At 38.5% G+C, this 21,114-nt stretch overlaps 1 protein-coding gene across 1 annotated transcript in view; it reads left to right on the forward strand.

The window, feature by feature from the left end:
• The window catches only part of GYS2 (glycogen synthase 2), a 47,791-nt gene extending 28,086 nt beyond the window's left edge, over positions 1-19,705 (forward strand). Inside the window, exons 6-16 of the mRNA XM_075491730.1 lie at positions 2,989-3,106; positions 3,533-3,653; positions 6,133-6,239; positions 9,529-9,588; positions 10,235-10,313; positions 10,966-11,079; positions 13,261-13,387; positions 15,229-15,324; positions 16,851-17,014; positions 18,263-18,343; positions 19,484-19,705. Coding sequence (XP_075347845.1) covers positions 2,989-3,106; positions 3,533-3,653; positions 6,133-6,239; positions 9,529-9,588; positions 10,235-10,313; positions 10,966-11,079; positions 13,261-13,387; positions 15,229-15,324; positions 16,851-17,014; positions 18,263-18,343; positions 19,484-19,705 — 1,289 coding nt within the window. The remainder of the gene's footprint in view (positions 1-2,988; positions 3,107-3,532; positions 3,654-6,132; positions 6,240-9,528; positions 9,589-10,234; positions 10,314-10,965; positions 11,080-13,260; positions 13,388-15,228; positions 15,325-16,850; positions 17,015-18,262; positions 18,344-19,483) is intronic.
• The last annotated feature ends 1,409 nt before the right edge of the window (positions 19,706-21,114 follow it).

Below are 21,114 nucleotides of genomic sequence, written 5' to 3' on the forward strand. Positions count from 1 at the left end.
TTGCATAGAGAGCTTTTGAACCAGGACAAAGGCCAATTTGCCAGTCTAAACCTGGCAGAATGACTGCTTGCATTATGCTGATTTCACTTGCTGCTGTTGTTATTTGATCAATAATTTATCAAACCATATTTGTCAAAAGCTTGAGTATCTAATGTTGAACCTGTCCTCTTTGACATACCATGCAAGATTCTGTCAGTGATCATAAGTTATATTCCCATGATTGGTAAACTGATATGGGATTTCTAATATTTTCATTCAGGTATTAAACATATGAAACATATTTCTCATTAGCAGTAGAGAAGACTTTGAATCAAAATTCCAAGGCACTTAAGTATCAGTTAAGATCTAGATCTAGACTTTGTATCTCTATATATTTGATCAAAATGATAGAAGTAAACTCTGAAGAAGTATGAGTCAACCTTGAATCTTAGTGACTTATCAACAGAAAACATCATACTGTGCTATTATTACTTAAATCAATGCCAGTTTCTTTCCTATAAATACAGAAGTCAAATCATTCTGATTTGACCTACTTGGGACAATTTTAAAACAAAAATGTCATTATTTCATTGAACAACAAAAAACCCAAAACCCTTAAAATAGGAACAAAGGTCTCTCTCATAATTTCTTCTCTAGGGCAAGGGTACATTGTCTCACACGTATTCAAAATATTATTGTATGTTGAGCAGAAATAGTGAACTGGATGCTTTGGGTCTGTTCTGTACCTCAAAGACTTAAATAAGAGATGGACTGAGCCCCCATCCTGATGAAAGGGTAAATGAAGCTGCAGTTGAATCAAAAAACGTGGGAGTAGGTTATATACAGGCTGCTGATAATTGGTGAGTGTCCAAAACTCCCTGATAAATAAATGCGAGAGGGTGGATGGAAACTGGCCAGAAATACCCAGTCATAGTCAAGGATTCTTACTTTATTCAGAAGAGCTTGAAATTGTTGCAGTCTCAAAGCTATGTCCTGCATGAGCCAGTTCTTCCATGCTGCACAAAAAGCAGGTCAGAGGAATGAGAAGATATGTTGTTGGTAAAGATAAAAAGAAATGGAGGGTGTTTCTGCTCTGTTGACCCCCCACTCTTATGAGGCCACATAGGTCTTCATTCAGAGCAGCTCCTAGTGCTGGACAGCAGAAGATAAGAACACATATTTTCTTGTCAGGCCCACCAAGACTCTCCTTTCTTGTCCCTGAGAACCAAATCCCAAGTACCTAACAAGTAAAGATTTCCTGGTAAAGGCTGGTCTTTAGTTTGAAATGTGGTATTTCAAGACAGATCCATTGAAATTTTTGGTATTGCGTGGTTACTAATAAAGGTTATATTTTTATCTACTGCTGTTTAACCTAAAGAGTCTCAAAACACTTTACAACATAAAGAGTAATTAGAGATCACTTACCTGACAGGGAAATACATATACTGCTAAAGAAGACTGTAAATTTCAAGGAATTCATTAAAAATGGCCGTGGCATTTGCATGAAAAATGTCAAGCAAGTGTACTGGACAGCATATGAAGAACTGATTGTACTTATTTTAAGATCATCTTGATATGTAATCAACCAAAGGAGCCATAGATGTTTTAAAGACATCCCCTTAAGTCTTTCCAGAAATAAGAGAACATTTTGTATTAGGTCAGATGATTAATCCTAGACATGCAAACCTCTACTTTTAGGGGGAGGGATGGGAAATCCTGAATGTCAGGCATCCTTGACTGAAAGACCACGATAGAAGTAATGTTCAAGTCCTGTATCAGTGGCAAGCAAGAGACTGTACTCCCATCAGTAACCCTGATGTATGGGGGGAAGTTAACCATGTGCACTGAGATCAAAGGAGGTGCTGGGTTTTTTGCATGAACCATGTGTGGTAGGGAGTGATATCTTACTGAAGGTTCTTTGGATGATGCATAGGACTTTTAAAATTACTACAGTTAATAGTTGTGGTTACTAGACACCTGATGACACTTGCTGGGAGAACAAGTATGAAATCAGCACCAGTGCATCCTCTAATAATTAGCGCTTCTTGCTGCTTTGAAGATTCTTTGTATATGAAGAATCTCAGGTATCATAAGTTAGTATAGGTCTACTGAAGTCAGTTGTGTACTATGAAATACATCTGCTGAGGAACCGGCTTACCCTTTCATTTCCATACATGGCTTTCATAAGCCAACTCAAAGAAAAGAAAATGGCATTCTTTCAATTTACTTCAACTAGATTTAGGGCAAGCCTTTAAAGAGCTGCTGTGCTCTACCAGAAAGGTGAAGAGTGACTGAATTTCAGCGTTGGTTGGAACAAGCTATGTCTGTCCTTATAACTCTATGTATATCTTACAACTCTATCTTAGAAGATACTAGAAATGAACAAATTTTAATTGTAAGATGCTTTGGAATCTTTGAAGAGAGCAGCCATAAAGTGTAAAGCATACTGTTCTGTGGCTATTTTTAGGAGAGATCCAACAGATTACTGAAGGTTTCTTATATTCTCCCTTTTCTGGTAAATCCTCAAAAGTCTTGACAGAACAGACCTCTCTTGTGGCATGCGGTAAACAAGTGCATAGTACAGCACAGCATCTGCTTTCAAGAGCTTTCAATCTCTAGTGATAAAGCAGGCAACAGTGATATCAAGAATAAAGAGGTAAAGGGCATATTGAACAAAAAACTTATGGCTAAATGGAGACATTACTTAAGTCTTGACAGGACAAAAGGGCATGCGGAGACCTTACTGGTCAGCAGGGTCTACGCTAATGTTGAGTACAGGTCAAAATGGTACAAAACCACTTCAGTGCTAGAGACAGTGGAGTGCCACATTCAATAGCTTTGTGGAGTAAGCTGGTGGAGACCATTGTGTTAGACAGTGCTGTTCCCTATCCATGAGTAATAAGAGCACATAACCTGTTCACATACTGACAACTGAAGGACACATTGGTTCTTGCCTTAAAGATTTCTCTGACTCTGAAGTTGTCCTCTGCCTTTTCTCTGCTTTTCCAGATGTTGTCACCCCAAATGGCTTGAACATTAAGAAATTTTCAGCAATGCATGAGTTTCAGAATTTGCATTCCATGTACAAGGCTAGGATCCAAGAGTTCATTCGAGGTCATTTCTATGGGTATGCTTTTACTTTTCAAAAACTAGCAATGGTTGTCCAACACTGTTTAAAGCAAGAACCAAAGCAGGAAGTACTTCATAATACTTGCTGTACTTCATAACAAGTACTTCATAGAGGAGGTGAAATGTTACCAACTTATTCAAATACCTGTCTGGGATTTCTCAGTCAGAAACTAAAGGAATTTCAGACACCAGTTCTAGCTCTGCTTAACAGATTGTGGGATCAGGCAGAAGGTCTTGATTTTTTCATTATTTACTCAAGATGCAGTTTATCAGATTAAGATATTCAACTGAAAGAACACCATAAAAACCTCACTTTCATTATTTTCTTGGGATAATAAATTCCTCCACAATAGAAATCTGTTGTGTGTTTTGTTTGATTATATCTTGAGAAATACTTTGTGCTTGTCTGTTTGCTTGGTTTCAGCCACCTTGACTTCAGTCTTGAGAAGACCTTATTTTTCTTCATTGCTGGGAGATATGAGTTTTCCAACAAAGGAGCTGATATGTTTCTAGAAGCCTTATCAAGATTAAACTTTTTGCTGAGGGTAAGAAAGCTTCTGCAAATGTAGATAACATGGAGCTTATGCTCAAACTTACCATACTATGGAAGTCACCTGCAAAAATTTCCATGCCATACTCTGGTTTATAGGAAAATAATTATGGTTTATTCAGAGTTTTCATAAAGCTCTCTCCCTGAATCATCAGAGTATATAACAATCTCAGGCTGCTTAAAAATAATTGATTACATAGTTCAAGAAGTTAATCCAGGGTTACCTCCCTTCATTTTAGAGAAAAATACTGAAAATATGAATCAAGAATTTTCCCTGAAGGTTTACATATTAGAAGGCAATAAAAATAATGATGCAATTTAAAAATATCTTTTTAAGCAAATTGCTTAATTCATTAGGACTTGATCATGATCTTTTAAATCTTTGAGTACTATTATCACACTCAGTGGGAATCTTGCATTATAATTCACAGTATGGCAGTGGCCTGGTGAATAAGCATGGGGAAGCCACTCACTCCTCCATGCTTCTGTTTCCTCAGGTAAAAAATGAGTGCAATGTTTCTAAATGCCTTTATGGAGTACTTTAATGAAGATAAGATCTAGACGTTGTCATGATCAAAGAGCAGAGCACTTACCACCTACAAATGAGGTCATTGAAAATGTCTCCAGATGTGTCTCAAAGACTGATACATTTAAAATAAAAAATTTAAAAAATGATAATCAGTTTTCAGTCATCTAGCAAGGATTAATTGACTGTTGTCCCAGACTCTCTCTCTTGTACTCTATCATTTAAATGATATGGAAAATCTGGATAAAAATCTTGATACTATATTGTCAGCAGGGCTGAAAAAATATTGATGTTCAAAGCCCTAAGTACACTTGTTCTACTGCCACCTTCTATTAATACACCATTAGAGTCTGTGGACTTTCTGGATATACTTAGTCCATTCACTCACACAACAGGTCACCTCATATACCTCGAGTATTTCTTCCACAACTTTGCCAAACAACTGTTGTTTGGCAATGCTGTGCAACATCAGCTACCTGTTAATGGCATTTACATAGCTATTAACTATAAATGCTGATAATGTGGCAGGTCTTATGCTCGAGCAATGATTGCAGCAATCTCTTATTGTATCTAATGATATATATGACATCAATGACAAGCTAGGCTGATGGAAAGTCAAAGGAAACTGCGGCTAGTTTTCCAAAGCTCTCTAGAACAGTGTACTGGGACTTGCTCCTCCCATAAGCTGAGGCTGGCTTTATTGCATTACTGTTCCAACATGCATGCCAGCACTTGATTAGCTGTTCAAAGAACACTTGCTCTGTAATTATTTCAAGAGGTAATTCCGTTGGGAAGAGCAGAATACCTGTACTACTTGTGAATCTGGGAATCATGGTGCTTCTTAAACAAGTCCCAGTGGTGTGCCTGAACCTAAAAAATACACAGCATTGGGTGGAATTATTTTACTTTATAGAGTCCTTTTTCTTCGCTACTTGAAAACCTTACTAACATTTTGGAAATAAAATGAGTGTTGGGAAAGATTGTTAATACACACTGAGATCATAGCATCATGGACTTTGAACCTGCCTTGAAGAGAGGGAAGGGAAGAACCTTAAAATGATAGGTGACTCCCATAGGTTATTTTATACTATACATTTCCCTGTACCTCAATCTGAGACAAGGCATGGTAATAGCATGTTTGTGTGTCTAAAGTTTAGAATGGAGGCAATTCAAAATAATTTAATTTTTACAGCTCTGAACAGAGTTCACCCTTAGCTTTTCTTTAAATAGTTACTGACAGGAGTACAACCTCATTCCATTCTATGTGAGGAATCACTCAGGGACCTGGTATTCTGAATCTTGTTAGCGCACAGGAGAAACCAGCAAGTGAAACCATCTATAAGTAAAGGGTCAGATGTTACAGCAAATGCTTTTTGCCTTTGAAGTAGCTGGATGTGAAAGATGAGCAAGAAGTTACTTGCAGCTTTTTGTGTGTCTGGCAGGTTCTTTGCCAGGGGTTCAGGCAGACAGTGGTTGCTGTCATGCCCCTTTCTGCCCATACCTCTGGGGCACTATTGCTATAGAAGGTAGTTCTGCTTGCTGCTGTATGGAATCCCTTGCCCCATGCCTGGGTATATCCCAGCTAGTAAACGAATTGCTCACTCCTTTGAGCCAACAAAGTTTGTGTCAGGTGAGAAAATGTGTAGGATTTTTATTTTTTGCAGTTTATGTTCACATCCTAAGCCATGGCCTCTAAACCATGAGAAGTCAGGAAGATCTCTATTGCCCAAATTGGAATTAGGTGACATCTGTTTACCTGTATCTATCCTCAGCTATATCTCTGACTTGACAAAAACTTCATAGCTAAAGGGAGAGGTATAAGATCAGAGCCTTCCTGGACAACCAATCAAAGTGCGTTGGCTTTTCCTGTGACTAATTCTTACTGTTAAATTTGGCTGTGATACCTTGTAGTGAGATTTTTCTTTCTCTCCATCTTGTGTCCATGTAGGTTCATAAGACTGATGTTACAGTTGTTGTGTTCTTCATCATGCCAGCAAAGACAAACAATTTCAATGTGGAAACCCTGAAAGGACAAGCAGTCCGGAAGCAGCTGTGGTAATTGCCATTCTCACTAAGGGCCTTGTACAGTGAATTGAGGAGACATGCAAAAATTTCTGATGAAGAATAATGCTCTTTCTTTTTGCTCTGCTAAAATCAAGGATTGTGGATAACTAGAATGTATTTGTGGGGGTGAAAGAGATGGGAATGATAAATAAGGGCAAATATTTCTCTTGGTTTTGTCCTAGGTAATTTTTAGTAAACTTGCCTTGCCATTCTTTGTAACAAGTTAGCAAATAGTACTTGTTTTGCAGTGACAAAGTCAAAGGTTCTAGAAAATCCAGTGTTCTGGATGTCTTCTGACTGTTTCTAATACTCCCTTTGAACATGCCATTGAGCTTCCACAAAATAAGGACCACCTGCTGATTTACCAGAGTGAGCTTCTCTGCCACCAGTGGGAAAAAGAAATGAATTGCACGTTCTCTTTTATTTAGACATATGGAAATTGTATTGTCTAATCCAGCAGAATAACAGTTGATAACAATTGTGCGTAATTTTCTATATAGCCTACAATAAGCAGTGGCCATACCCAAGCAGTGAAACTTACAGTTATAAAGGGAAAATTGTCACAGCCCTTCTCAGTTTAATAGTTTTCATTTTACAACTTCCCGAACAAAAAAGCAAAGCAGGAGCAGACTTAACGTTCACCTCACTTTAACTGCTATGTGATTCTACATAGGAAGAGACACATGTTGTGAGGTACTTCTAAACTAAGAGACATGGCAAAACTGAAGGTTCAAATTCATGAAGAAAATCAGTGGTGGGTTATCAAGGATGAATTTTGTTTAAAAAAGTGAAAAATGCCATTTCACTCAACGTATTTACAGATTAATTATCTAAACAGGGAAATGGAAATGTGCACCTTATCAGGTGGCTTCAGCGGTTAAACTCTGCTGCAGAAGTAAGGAAGCTGATCTTAAAGCTAAGGGACTAAAACCCACAAGACCTAGCTTCTGCTTTCATGCCTGTGTCTCTCTGTGTTTAACCTCTTTCTGATGCCAGTTCTATATTTATAAAAAGATAGAAATCTAAACGACTTAGAAATCTGGAGATGAAAGGCACTGTGTAAGAGAAGGATACTATTTTTCTTGCTATCTCATTAACTGCCTCGAGCAGATGATCTCTGGCTCAGTTTCTGGATATCAGTAATCAAGTTGAAGTCTTTCGTTAACGGATACTAAACTTGCACAAAAACAGTGACAGAAATAGTTTAACAAGGATCATTGAAATCATTTAGCTTTTGCCATATCTGGAAAAGACAGATATGAGAAATCTATCTACTCTCTAGATTATCTCTGGAGTCATCACACAGCAACTTCTTGGGACTTACAGGAAACATGCTACCTGGTTACCACTCTGGAAACAGGTACCACAAATGTAGAGGTTGGAATTAATTGTCCAACTCTGGGTTCCTAAAAGTAATGCATCTGAGCCGCCTTCACTGCCAGTGGAGAGTGATGGTTCACTCAAATGATGTTTCATCCTATGCCACTTCAGGAGGTGTCTAAGATGAGTGAAGGGAATCATCCTCTGAAACGGACTGCCACCCTCTGTGGATCTGTGGAGGATCTGTGGAACTAGCTTAGACTGTAGATGGCTAAAGCGGGGTAACATAGCCAGAGTTTTTAATGAGAACTCTGTACACAAGAACTGTAGGCAAACAATGTGAAAGTGAGAGTGAGTGCAGTGAGAAAAAGCCATGCTTGCAAGAAATGCTTTTGGCCTCTGTTTTGTCTTTGATATAAAGTATGTAATGTTTGAATACAATCCAAGAGGTACACATTAAATAAATAATATATGGATATTAGGAAAGTTTAAATTAAATATGCAAAGGTTTTTCCTGTTGTATCTCTACTACATGGTTATTTCTCTGGTACTCAGTAATGCAGGCACAATAGTAACAGTAAAGGTAAACCTAAAGGTGTAAAATCATGCAAAAAATGCTGTTCCAGCTATTCTTCCCACTGTGCTCTGTGAAAAGCAAAAGACCCTCTGCATCATCATATGCAGCATTATCATGGTCATAATCTGGAGCTCCTGGATAAAACAACCTGATACCAGTGTTACATAATAGTGTTAGATGATTTTAAGGATGCCACAGAAATTAAATGCAAGAAGAGGTAGGCACTTATAAAGGAATAGACGATGGTTGATCTGGGATATAAAATCCCTTGTTTCCTCTGCTTCTGAAAAAGCGGTCTATCCTATCTGGGTTAAGTTTTGGATATTGCTCATGGCATGAGTCTATGAAAATATAGTCATGAGGGGACTAGCTTGCTGGGATTTGGATCAATTTGGTTTGACATTTAGCTGCTTTACAACTCATCCAAAATTAATGCATCCACTATTGTGTCTACATGAGCTGGGACAGAGCAACTAACAGGTATGTGGATTCTCAGCTTGGTAAAGTTTAGGATTTAACTGAACAAGTTTTGTTTTAGCCCAAAGTATAATTCTTAGAAAGCAGAAAGGCAGGAAGAGTTCCATGAAGTGGGTGTTTTACTCAAACTGAGAGTGCATTTGCTATTTTGACAACAGCACTTCCAGCTGTACTTTCAAGTTATTTCACCTAGGGGCAGGATAATATAAATGGCTCTTTGCATTTAGAAGAGTTGTTCACTGGAGTTCTTTCTTAGCTAAAATATAACATTTGTCTGGCACAGGCTTTATTATTAGCTTGGCAAATTTTCAGGCAAGCGGTCAGATTGTTATCAGGCAAAATATGGCCTGAGCTTTCTAGGAAGTTTTTTGGTTTGCAAACTAATTTATGGCAAACTACCTTTTAGTCTAACACTTGTTTTCAAAAGTCTTTGAGTTAGGAAATAGGGCAGAAAGTGAAGGGAGAAGCTTGCTTTAAAATCCCTATTTGTTTAACTCTTTTATCTTACATCTTTCTACAAGGTCAAGTTAAATTGGAGACCTCTCAATCTTGATTAGTGTCCAGTGTTAATGATCATGTTTCTCTACACAGAGTCATATGTATGGTCTCTTTTTCATAGCTGAGATGAAAATGTGGTCTACTGATCTACTAGTGAGGTCTCCTCCTGGCTTTCACAGTGCATTCATCTTTGAATGCAAGTCAAATCTTCAGTTGTGTTGAAATTCATCAGTATGGCTGCTGACTGGATAAAAGAACTTTGAGAACCAGACCTCTGTCTGCTGCTGCATTCTTGATTCCATCAGTATACATGAAAGCACAATTTAATTTCCAACAGCAGGAGTCTCTTTTATTGTGTCTTTGTCCTGGATTCTCTTGTTTTATACGTATATTTATTTATTTTCCTAGGGACACTGCACAATCTGTGAAAGAAAAGTTTGGAAAGAAACTCTACAATGCCCTGCTAAAGTGAGTGTATAGGTTACTGTGCCTTGCAGAGCCACGTATTTGGCTGGCTTATCTGTGGTGTTGCTGTGCTTCTACTCTTTGTGTAAGAAATTTTGACATCCATAGGAAGGGCATAGGAGAAGGATATGGGAACCTCTGTTCCATATACAGGTTACTAGTTCAATAGGCAAATCACACAGAAAAAATTTAAAGGTACTAGTACCCCATTGTGGAAAGACTCTTAAGACACATGGGGGATGTCTAAGTAAAACAAAGGCTTACTCACTGTCAAAAATGAGGTACCTCAGCTTAAAAAAGTATCAGAGACAAAGTAATATGTATTAGGGGCTTAGTCATATCATTTCAAAAGACAGTTGGAAGTGAATGACCCAAAGCACAGATGAGATGACTGGAACTTCAGCAAAAACAAGGTGTGTCTGAAAAACAGAAAAAAAGAATTCTTTAGCTTTTTTGGAAGCTAATTGGAAGGTCAGCAAGCATATGGGAGAACACAACGTAGGGAATATAGAAGGGCCATGAAAACAAAGGAAAGATTCATGTTGACATCAGCAGACTTCAGATCAGACCTTGTTTGCCATTTCTTCATTTTCTTTATACGGCTGATTGTAAGTCATTTGGTAAAATAGGCTCTGTGTTGCCTCTGCAGAGGAGAAATTCCAGACTTGAACAAGATTCTTGACCGAGATGATATAACCATTATGAAAAGAGCCATCTTTTCAACTCAGGTCAGAAAACATATTATTTACACAAACACCTAGTATAAATTATAAGCATGACTATGTACAAGGATTGTGTATGACATATAGTGATATGCATGCATTGAAAAATAAGTTTGCAGCAAATATACTTCTCATTGGTAACATTTAAAGATCAGCTGTGATTGTTTTTAATGAGAGTATGACCCATACTAATTCTTTTGGGGAATCCATGGATATTCCCCCAGTCACATGCAGGACACCAAAACTCCTAATTCTTTTCTTCTGCACTAAGTGTGAACTTTGCATTGTTCCTGAAGCCTGGATTCTTCCAGTTTTATTAAATATGTAAGATCAATCTCTTAAGGAGACATAATGTATTGACTAAAAACCTTTAAAATTAAATGGTAGGCCTTTCTAAAAGTTAGTACAAATACATTTATTTTGAGGTAAATGAAACAAGTCCTGTGACAGATTTTATGGTCTCATTTGTGGCCTTAGTTATATAGAAGACAACATTATATGATCATAACTTTCCTTTCTTACCTTAAAATGAAAGGGTAAAAACCTATCCACATCAATGACAAAATCTCCCACTGTCTTCCACTAACCTTAGAAAATGGTAACAGGACTTTTTGCCAACAGTTTTGTCTGGCTTACAGATTGCCTTTTCTCTCTTTAGCGGCACTGTCTGCCTCCAGTGACCACTCACAACATGATTGACGATGGCAATGATCCAATCCTCAATACCATCCGACGCATTGGCCTTTTCAATAACCGGACAGACAGAGTAAAGGTACATTCTGTCATTTTCATTTTAGATATAAAATGGAATTTCTTTAAACAGTCTCAGTCTGGATCATTAGCATGGGGAGTGCAGTCAAATTCTTGATAGGCAGTATTATACTAATAGAATACTTCTTCCCTCTTCCTCCCTTTCCAGGAATAACAACTAGTCACTTCACAGATATCCTCAGTTGCTGTTTAACCACATTAATTTCAAGTTAGACATCTGATGTTAGGGAATTGTTTTCATTGCTGCCTCCTGTACTGCATGAGGAGCTACTACTCCTGAAATCCAGAAAGTGCCACAGGTTGTTTGCATGCAGATGTAAAGCTCTGTAATAGATTCATTTGCTTAAAACTGGAGGTCCAGAGTTTGAGCACAGACATTTCTGGAGTTCATATCTTAAGAACAGCACCCTGACACTCAGCATTTGCTGTAGAAGGTAACCAGGGCTTTGATCCTGAGCAGAAATACTTCCTGTTCATGCTGTGCTCATGTTTACATCAGCTATTGAAGCTAAATGTATGTAAATAAATCCTTTCCTTACTTCCATGTCTATCTTGCCAGACCACAGAAATGATCAGCTCCGACTTTCACAAGTCTGCCCGTGCTTTTTTTGGTCTGGCAATCTCTGGCATTCTCTCTGTTAACTATGACTATCTCATCATCTATCTATTCAAAGTAGAACCTAAAATTGCAAATTCTTCCTCTTCCAAACCTTCTTTTTAAAGTCAGATCCATAGTATCTCTGACAATGACATATCACTTGTTCTCAGTGTTCTGGCTTTTAAACCCATGATGATAACTGAGTAAACATTTTCCTCAACTTCCTAGTTGCTTCTTCCTGGCTTAACATATTCTCTGCTAAGTGCGTGTCTCCAATGAGCTCTGAGAACATAATATGGTAATAATATACTAGATGTAACAAAAGTAGGGTGGAATGATGCACTGTATATAAATAATAAAAAATTCCTCAGAACTAACTGCTTGAAGTCATTAGAAAGCAGATAGCATATAACACCGCAGACACCTCTTCCTGCTTCTCAGCAGACTTGATTGGCCAGGTATGTGTCAAGTTTGTACAAAACTGTCATTACCACTGGAAAATTACCTGCTGCATGAACAGGCATAATACTTAATGAGCTGAATGTCATGGACAAAAATTCTGTAAACTTCAAATGGAAAGTAATTTTGAGAGATGTACGACATATCCATGCAGACAAAGTTGGCATGTGAAAAATTAGCCTCAGCAATGGCAATGGCAAATCTTATTTGATTCACTGGGATCAAATGAGCTTGCACAATGAGTTTACAGCCCATTTACTGGTTGAATACATTCATGTGTTGATTTACTCAAGTGATTAGCATGACTATATTATTAAGAAAGGCTAAAAGCATATCGTTGACATGGAATGGCAGCAGTATGTTTATGTGGGGAAAAAAGCGCAGGGAAGGTTAAACCCTTCCCTCACATTTCTTCCTCCCAAAGCTGACTGGACAGCATACCAAGGCACTTCTGTACTTAGCAGTGGAATATGGGGCAGTGACCCCAAGCCTTGCAGGGTCATGCAGATAAATTAGCTTGGGTCCTGAAAGGGGGACATTAGCCTAAGTTAATAAGCTTTGTCTTTCAGCAAGATTAGTTAGCCTAGGCACAGGATTGTGATGATGGGGCTGTAGTATGTCTGGTTTCAAAATTCTCTCAGTTCTTGAGAGACCCATTGAGTACTGTAAGGATTCCTATATTTCAGTTGGATGCTGTGAAGCTCAGAAGTGCTGTATCCTCCTGAGGCCTCCTCTGGAACAAGACATCCCAATACTCTGTACCTTGGTACAACAGACCAAGAGAACCAATTTAGTATTGCTAAATGCCACAGCCTTAGGCATAATTCCCAATGCACATGGTCTTCCTTGATCAACAAGGATAAAGCTGAAGACCTGCCCAGAAAAAGGGTTCATTATCAGTACTATTTCCAGGACAAGACTGCACACAAGCAGGAGATAAGACTGCACACAGGCAGGATACATTTTAGAGTGGGAAGTGAATAGTGAATTAGATAACAGATGGGGGAGGTGTTGTCCAGGTGCTTAGGAAAAGACCAGAGTGAAGAAATTGCTTAAGCTTATTGATAACTAAAATGTATTGATGATGGTTTTCTTTCACCTCTAATGTAAGTTTTGAATATCCAGGTGATCCTACATCCAGAGTTTCTTTCTTCGACGAGCCCATTGCTGCCCTTGGATTATGAGGAGTTTGTTAGAGGCTGCCACCTTGGTGTATTTCCATCGTACTATGAACCCTGGGGTTACACTCCAGGTAGGCAATCTGTACGCTTAACTACTATTGAAAGATGAATACCCATTCCATTGATGCAGAATAGCTGTGCAGCCAGTTTCTTCTGGAGTGCTGAAAAAACTCTTTTGGCTCTGTTTCCTCTGCAGTGCAAAGGTCTTACTGCTGGCAAAATTTGGGGGCCAGGTGGTATAAAATGGCATCTACTGACTGACAACTACTCACATTTGTCCCTGCACTGCACCCTTTCCCATACTAACATGTAATCTTTTGATTTTCTGTGGCTTTAGAACAAAAAATCATTTTTTAAACTTAATTCTTAACTTGATTCAAGGATTTTAAAAGAAGATTTTGGGGAATGTACATATTGAAAAAAGTAGGGCAAGAAATCTGATGCTACCAGCCGCCATACTTCAGTGGATTTAATTCAAGATAACAATTGAGTTGGTAGAATTATGTAACACCATATATAAGATATTTACCACAAATACATGCAGTGGTAGAGAATCTCACAGAATTAAATGGAAATTTCTAAAGATACAGAGAGCATGTAGCTTCTGACTTAAAAAAATTGGCCCAGATTTACAAAAGGCACTTAACACCTGATGAAATCAGTGCAAACTATGAATTTGAATACCTATAAAGATCAAAGCCTAGGTGCCTGGGGTTTTTATGTCCTCCAAAATACCTTCTGTAGTCTTGATACACATCTGAAAGTTGAGGTCCCCCTCTGAAGAGCATTTGTTGTAAGCCAATGAATCAGAATAGAAATTTTGCAAATTTAATCATTCTCCAGAGCTATTCAATTCCAAGTAAGAGAGCTATTCAATTCCAAGACAACTGTCTTGCATTCCAGCAATTTCTCTTCCTGTTCTAATCTCAGCTAAGGTATAAAGAAAGTGTGACAGCCAGGGATGATTTTGAAGTGAACATTAAAGTAAACCTGGACAGAAAAGTTAGACTGGTACTTAGCAGTTTTGAGGAAAACTGTGATTTACACTAGTTAAAAGGGTAGTTTGTCTTTCCTTTACTAATGCAAAAGTTATTTTCTTTGTTGATACCCATTTAATTCTCCCAGAAACAAAAAGTGATTTTTTTTAAGGTAGATTTATAGCTCTATTTTATAGACACCAGTTTTATTGTTTTATGAATGAAGGCCATGTAGATGGCTTTCAGCGTTTCAAAGACTACAGTATTTACTTTATCTGAATGCTGTCTTTGGTTAGGCTTTATTTCATCAGCAAAAATTCTTTAAGCCCGAGTAAACAGTTATCCTTACTCACAGTGATGATAGAAATAACTACAAAAGATTCATACATTTTCTAATTTTATAAAACTAGCTCTACATCTACTTTGAATGCAGTCCTGAGTTACTGATGAGGCTTGTTGAGGTTTTTTTTCTTGCTATAGAGACCAGTTTACAAACAATGAATATCAAAATACAAAGTTTAACATGCTCCTGCACTTAAGAGATTCTGTTTTGTAAATAGTTGTGAACAACTAATGAACATATGTGTACAACAGGCTTCAATTTAAAATCAAAACAAACAGTCTGGACCATATATTGGGGTTCTCTGTTTCAACACTAGACAATCAGAGAGTTTTCAGTTTAGCTGCTGGGAAACACAAAGACATGTTCGCAAAAACAGTGTGAAATTTTCTCTTTAAAATTTCTTTTTCTTTCTTTCTTTTTTCTTCTTCTCCAAATCTACAAGAAAGCATAATAGTTTTCACTTGACATTTTCAGAGCAGCTCTAATGTTATGGGACCTTCTGCCTGCCTCTTTCTTTTTCTTTTTTTCTCTCAAGGTGAAACCATTCAAAGCATATTGCCCTGAAACGCTTTTTGTCTGTTTCTTTCGACAGCTGAATGCACTGTGATGGGCATTCCCAGTGTAACCACAAACCTTTCTGGATTTGGTTGTTTCATGCAGGAACATGTTTCTGACCCAGCGGCTTATGGTAAAGTTTTTAAGACCATATCAAAATACCGTCTCTGAGTTAGGAAAGCAAAAAGCACAGCAATGATGCTGTTACTCCTCAATTTTGTGCTTTCACTAGTGCAATGGAGTTCATTGGGGGAAATATATTCAGAGCTCTGAATATCTCGTTATGTTGAACAAGCCATTCAAACTTTCATATTTATCCAAACCCTTTCCAGGTTCTCTCTCTTTTATCTCCCTTTAACCTTTTGTCTGCTTTATCCTTGCAAACTCAGTGCTCCTCATACTACTCTAGAGACTCTCAGCACTTCCCTTTAATGCCTCTGGTTACGGTGTAACACTTTGAGCCCTTCAAAAGAAGCAGTGAAAATCTGCTTCTCTTTGAATAGTCCAAGAAGGATGTACCAGGACTTTGAGGCCAGTGAAACTTGCCCCCACCAAACAAAGCGTAAATTATCATGTACACTAAAAAATAAACCTGTGAAAATAAAAGGAACCTACTTACAAATAAGAATCTGCTCATAAAGGTTTAGAAATGGTTCATGACTGGAGTGGGGTGAGGAGGAGGGTAGCCAACTCCTGGTGTGTCAAGACAATATTAAAAATATACCCAAACTAGAGCCTCTTGCTAAGTACCTTGGCTTGTCTGCACAATCAGGCAATGACAGCTCCACACTAGTACCAGCTCTGCCCTGACCTAGGGGCAGGGGTAGAGCCAGTTGCAAAATATAGCTATGCCTGCCTGGGTAGACATGTCTTCGAGAGCCTTCAGAAAGGTCACAGACTGAGAGCAGAGGTCACTTGCTTTTCTCTGCCAAAACATAGATGTGAGCATTGACATAGCTTTTACACTCCTAGGGGACACCGGGCACTTCAGTTAAGGTAGTTGTGTGTCTGTCTTGTCCATTAAGATAGCAGAGGTCTAGTACCCTTTTCTTCCCAACACCCTGGTGTAAGGAAGGTGGCAAGAATAAAGTATTGACCTCGACAAACTACATAGAGACAAAGTTTACCTCAGCCCTCTCTCTGCCAGAATTGTATATTGACTAATGTATGTGAGTTAGCTATCGCTATGGAAACACTTGTATTTCTACAGAAAACACAGCCTCTCTCCTACAGGCTGATTCTGACCATCCACACTTCTAAATTCTACTGCAAACTAGGAAAGCACTAGATTGGGTTTTTTAAGCAGTCAGTATTTTCAAAATTATGGGAGATAGAAATAATATGTCTTTATCCAGAAACTCTTGAATCCTTTTGGACAGACTTATACAACAACAACAAAGCCTCTGAATTTTGAATAATTTGCTGAATTTCAGCCTGAAAGGTAAAGAAAATTAAAACAAAAAATACATATTTCTCTGCAGCTTTCCATTCCATCAGAATAGTAACAAATGTTCCAGTTACAGCTGCCTTCTAACATTAAAAAGAACATATAATACATGTAATGTTTGTAAGACTATGTGACAGAAGGTAGAATTGAAATCTAAGAGGTCAGATCCCATTTTCAGTTCCACTCATCTTCACCTTTTTTCTGTCCTTCAGGCATCTACATAGTTGACAGGAGGTTCCGCTCACCTGATGAATCATGCAACCAGCTGACACAGTTCCTGTACGGATTTTGTCAACAGTCCCGTCGCCAGAGGATCATCCAAAGAAACCGAACTGAGAGGCTCTCAGATCTGTTGGACTGGAGATACCTAGGCAGGGTGTGTGAAACTATGTAATAGAGGTATTAAAAATTCCAGACACATAGGTCTAACTAGCAGTCTTCAGCATCATGCTACAATGCAAGGAGACATCCCTGTTCTGAAAAGCACCTCTCAAAGGTGCTAAAGGCAAAGTCTGCTTTTACACTTCAGTGTAATGCCCCCATTCTCCACTGGTAAGGAGAGACATGACTTAAACTGAATAGATTAGAGCAGAAGCTCTAATCTGAATAGATTAGAGATTAAACTGAATAGATTAGAGCAGAAGCTAGTCACACTGAGGTCTTTGTACTCCTCGTCCTAAAGACAATGTAAAAAGCTTGTGTCTCTGACAACACTGGGAACCCTACACTAAGTAGGATTTGTGCTCCAAAGTCATCTGGACTCTTTCAAAAATCCTACCTGTTCTTCCTAAAATGCTGCTGGGCCTTGTGGCTCCTCAACACTCTTAAACTACCTCTGTGCCTTAAAGGCAAAGTAGTGTTTTTAATTTGACACAGAAAACACTGCAGTACCACCTACTGAGAAGACAGTAGCAAAGAATTATTCTCAAGTTCACAGAAGCAAAGAAGTGGATACACATATATCAGTTTCATAACTGTTTTGGACCTTGTCCTGCTCTGATATCTGTGTGAGAATCTTTCTGTTTATATGGTTCCCAATACAGCATAAGACCCTGACACAACAAGCTATTTTTTCCATGCATGTGATGAAGACTCATGAATATATCGTGAATGGATCCATAAATATTTTTGCCAAATTCTTAAATACCAGGCCTCAGTAAACTCATAAATGTTACTTCTCTGTAACTGTTACACATGCTTCCTGTGCAAGGGTGAGTCCAAAGTTTATGCGTATACACGTGCACACTTAAAGATGTGAATTTTCCTGGTTAAAAAAGAGCCAGTTCTATCCTGAGGAATAAAGAATACCTATCACTCAATAAGAACTACACTGACTGAGACAAGTGCTGGTTTCCATCTTGATACATCTTAGTCTTACAGAAACCTTATTCAACTTCTGTTCCAGACTCTGCTTCAGTGTGAATCTAACATGAATGGCTCACTACTTCACAGCAATGTGCTCATTACAAGCAGCGATAACAGTTGGATTCTTCTTAGCTGAAAACATGTTTAGCCTTTGTTCAGCATCATCTTTTAGAAGATACTAATTTTATGTTCCTTTTTTTCCTGCTTAAATCTACCCAAGACTTCCTTGACTTGTAAAGGCTTCTTTTTTGTGTTGCAGTATTACATGCATGCCAGACACTTGGCCCTCAGCAGAACATTCCCAGATAAATTTGAGATGGAACCAAGTGCTCCACCAAAGGTAAAGTTTGATTTTGGAGATTAGTTCATCTGCATTTTAGCTACTTTACAAAGAGAGAGAGAGAGAGTGTGTGTGTGTCTGTGTGTGTGTGACAGAAAGAGAGAGAAGAGAGTTAGCAAGTTTTGTTTTAACAGAAGGGAAGTAGGAACTCATAGTTAAAAGCTCAAAAAGTTATAGACCCAGGCTCCAGCCAGGAGTTGTAATGGTATCAGATGCAAACACTAGGGGTACCAGGTGCAATACAGGAACAGTTCTTCAGGTGATTTAGAGTGACCTGGATGGGACTATGCCACTTTAGACCAGCTGAGGAACTGGCTCTTGAAATTCCTATTAGAAGAGTGGCAGCTTCTAATTTTGCTTGTGAAACAGCAAAAATGATAAATGCCATGATAAATGCTTGATAAATGCCATGGAGATGTTCTGCACAAACCAAACAGAAAGGGAGCTGGGAAAGGATGTTCTAGGGAAAGCAAGGCAAAGTATTGCCTTCATCTAAACATGGTATGTGAGGAGGAGGCTGTGGCTGGAACTGCAAGGGGTCAGTTTAAAGGCACACCTTCAAACGGTTCTTGCACAGTGCATATTAGCACTAATTTGAGAAGGGAGGCTGCTCAGATCCAATGTAAGAACCATGTTATTTGAAACCAAACCTCCAGACACCTCCAGAGAGCAACTCGTTTTTTTAAATAAGAAGGAGAAAGGAGGCTCAGGCCAAAACCTCTTCCTTGGTTCTGGCTTTGCAGATATTGACATTATAACTAGAAAACTGTTTTAAAACTTCAGATGGAATTCTGAATTTCAATAAGCATATTCTGACTACAGAGTACAGAAGGATTTTGTGTTGTGTTGACGGTTTTAAGGCTCAATAAAGATAGTCGTATTTTGCAAAAAGTTGTGCTGGAAGGGCAGCATAGTGTTTATGGCACAGGCTAAAGACCACTGCCATACAGGCATGTACTTAGTGGCAGAGAAGGACTGAGGGGATCTGGGTTCAAGGGAGTTTAATTTTAGAGTGCAGAGCAGGTCTAGCTTACATCCCACAATTGGTTTCCTTTGAAGTGTTGATAGCCTTAAATTGCTGTATACAACCAAGTGAAGAACATTGTGATAATATGTACAACTTGCTTCTCTCTCTGCCAGACGGAAGGTTTCAGGTACCCCAGGCCTTCATCAGTGCCACCATCACCTTCTGTCTCCCAGCATTCCAGCCCTCACCATAGCGAAGGCGAAGATGAAGATGAAGATGAAAGATATGATGAGGATGAGGAAGCCGAAAGGGATAGGCAAAACATCAAGTCTCCCTTTTCCCTTGGAGTATTGCCACAAGGAAAAAAGAAGCAGCATGGAGAATACAGGAACTGAATTCGTTGCTCTCACCCTGGCAGGGTCTCTCCATCCATTCAACAGTTTCTCCTGTAGGCTTGGCAAGCTTTGTGTTAAGGGCAGTGTGATACAATTAGGGGAATCTTAAATGTTACTTGAGCTACACTGTTGGAAAGCCTGATATTATTTCACCTTGAAAGTAGTTTAAATGACAATTCTTCTGTGCCCCTTTGAGGTAGAAGAGATTTCTCAAGCTTAATCAACCTAGAGAATGCGACAGTCCCCTCAGGAGCTTATACAAACTGCAGATCATACCTTTGTCTACATAATCATCTATATTAATCATAGTCAATGCTGATAGCTCCATTATGGGTGTTCCAAATGTGTTCCTGCTTCATTTATGTTCCCCCTTTTCCCCTCCTAAACTAACATGAACTTTAAGACAGAGCTCACAAACTTTAGAGAAAAAAATGTTACACTGGGGAAACCTTGGCAAGGTTAAAAAAGATACACTGAAAAGAAAATGGTCTTTCTCTTTCCTTATGCTGTTTATTGTAAGCTTGCGTCATTTAAAACATTTTTTTACAGCACACAGAAGTGTCTTGATCCAGTGGTAAAACATACTTCCTGTGGAACAATATAAAGTCTTATGCAGTGGGCATTTGAATTTTAGAGACAAATGAAGTCATCTTTCTGAAGTCATTTAGACCCACAATAAAGAGCAGACCGTTTATTTTCTGATTCCTCTGGTATGTCTCTTTATTGTTTTCATCTTGTCTTAGATTCTAAGTTTGTTAACAAACTAGTTTGGGAGGAAATTAATGTGACTTGGCTACAGAGAATGACAAAATTTCCTTAAGTAAAACCTTCCCCTGCAGACAAACCTACACGCCATAGAGCAATGTGACAACGTTCAAAGATGAGTAACTGTAGTTCTTCCAATTGCCCCATTAGCCCATGGTCTATTTCACTTCTTCTAGAAGTGACCTAATCATAACAAATAATGCTAAAAGAATTCCAAGAACACATCTGCCCCACAGACATAATTTCGAAAAGCACCTGAAACTCCAAAGGGCTTGGGGAATAACTGAACCTCACAATGAGAAATAGACATTTCATTTGAAAGCCTTACAGAAAACTTTCAAAAGTATTCCAATTCCTAGAGATGCAGAGAGGGCCTGACCATGCTCTTCAAAAGTAGATCTTGACATGAAGACATTAGGAAGGAGTTTTATTTCAGAAGTTTGTGCATCACAAATCTCTCATGCTGTGCAAGAAAAGACATTTCCAGGAATTGATTCAGCCTGTTCTTCAGCAGGTAGGATGATGTAACCTTTGGAGGTATTTACCTTCACTGTCAATCCCAGGGGGAGCCTAGATGTCCAACTTTGAGTAGACACCTACCTTTCAAACACTTAACCAACATTTGATGATGTGGTTCTTACTAT

Source organism: Mycteria americana, chromosome 1 (assembly GCF_035582795.1).
Source record: "Mycteria americana isolate JAX WOST 10 ecotype Jacksonville Zoo and Gardens chromosome 1, USCA_MyAme_1.0, whole genome shotgun sequence".
Lineage (NCBI taxonomy): Eukaryota > Metazoa > Chordata > Aves > Ciconiiformes > Ciconiidae > Mycteria > Mycteria americana.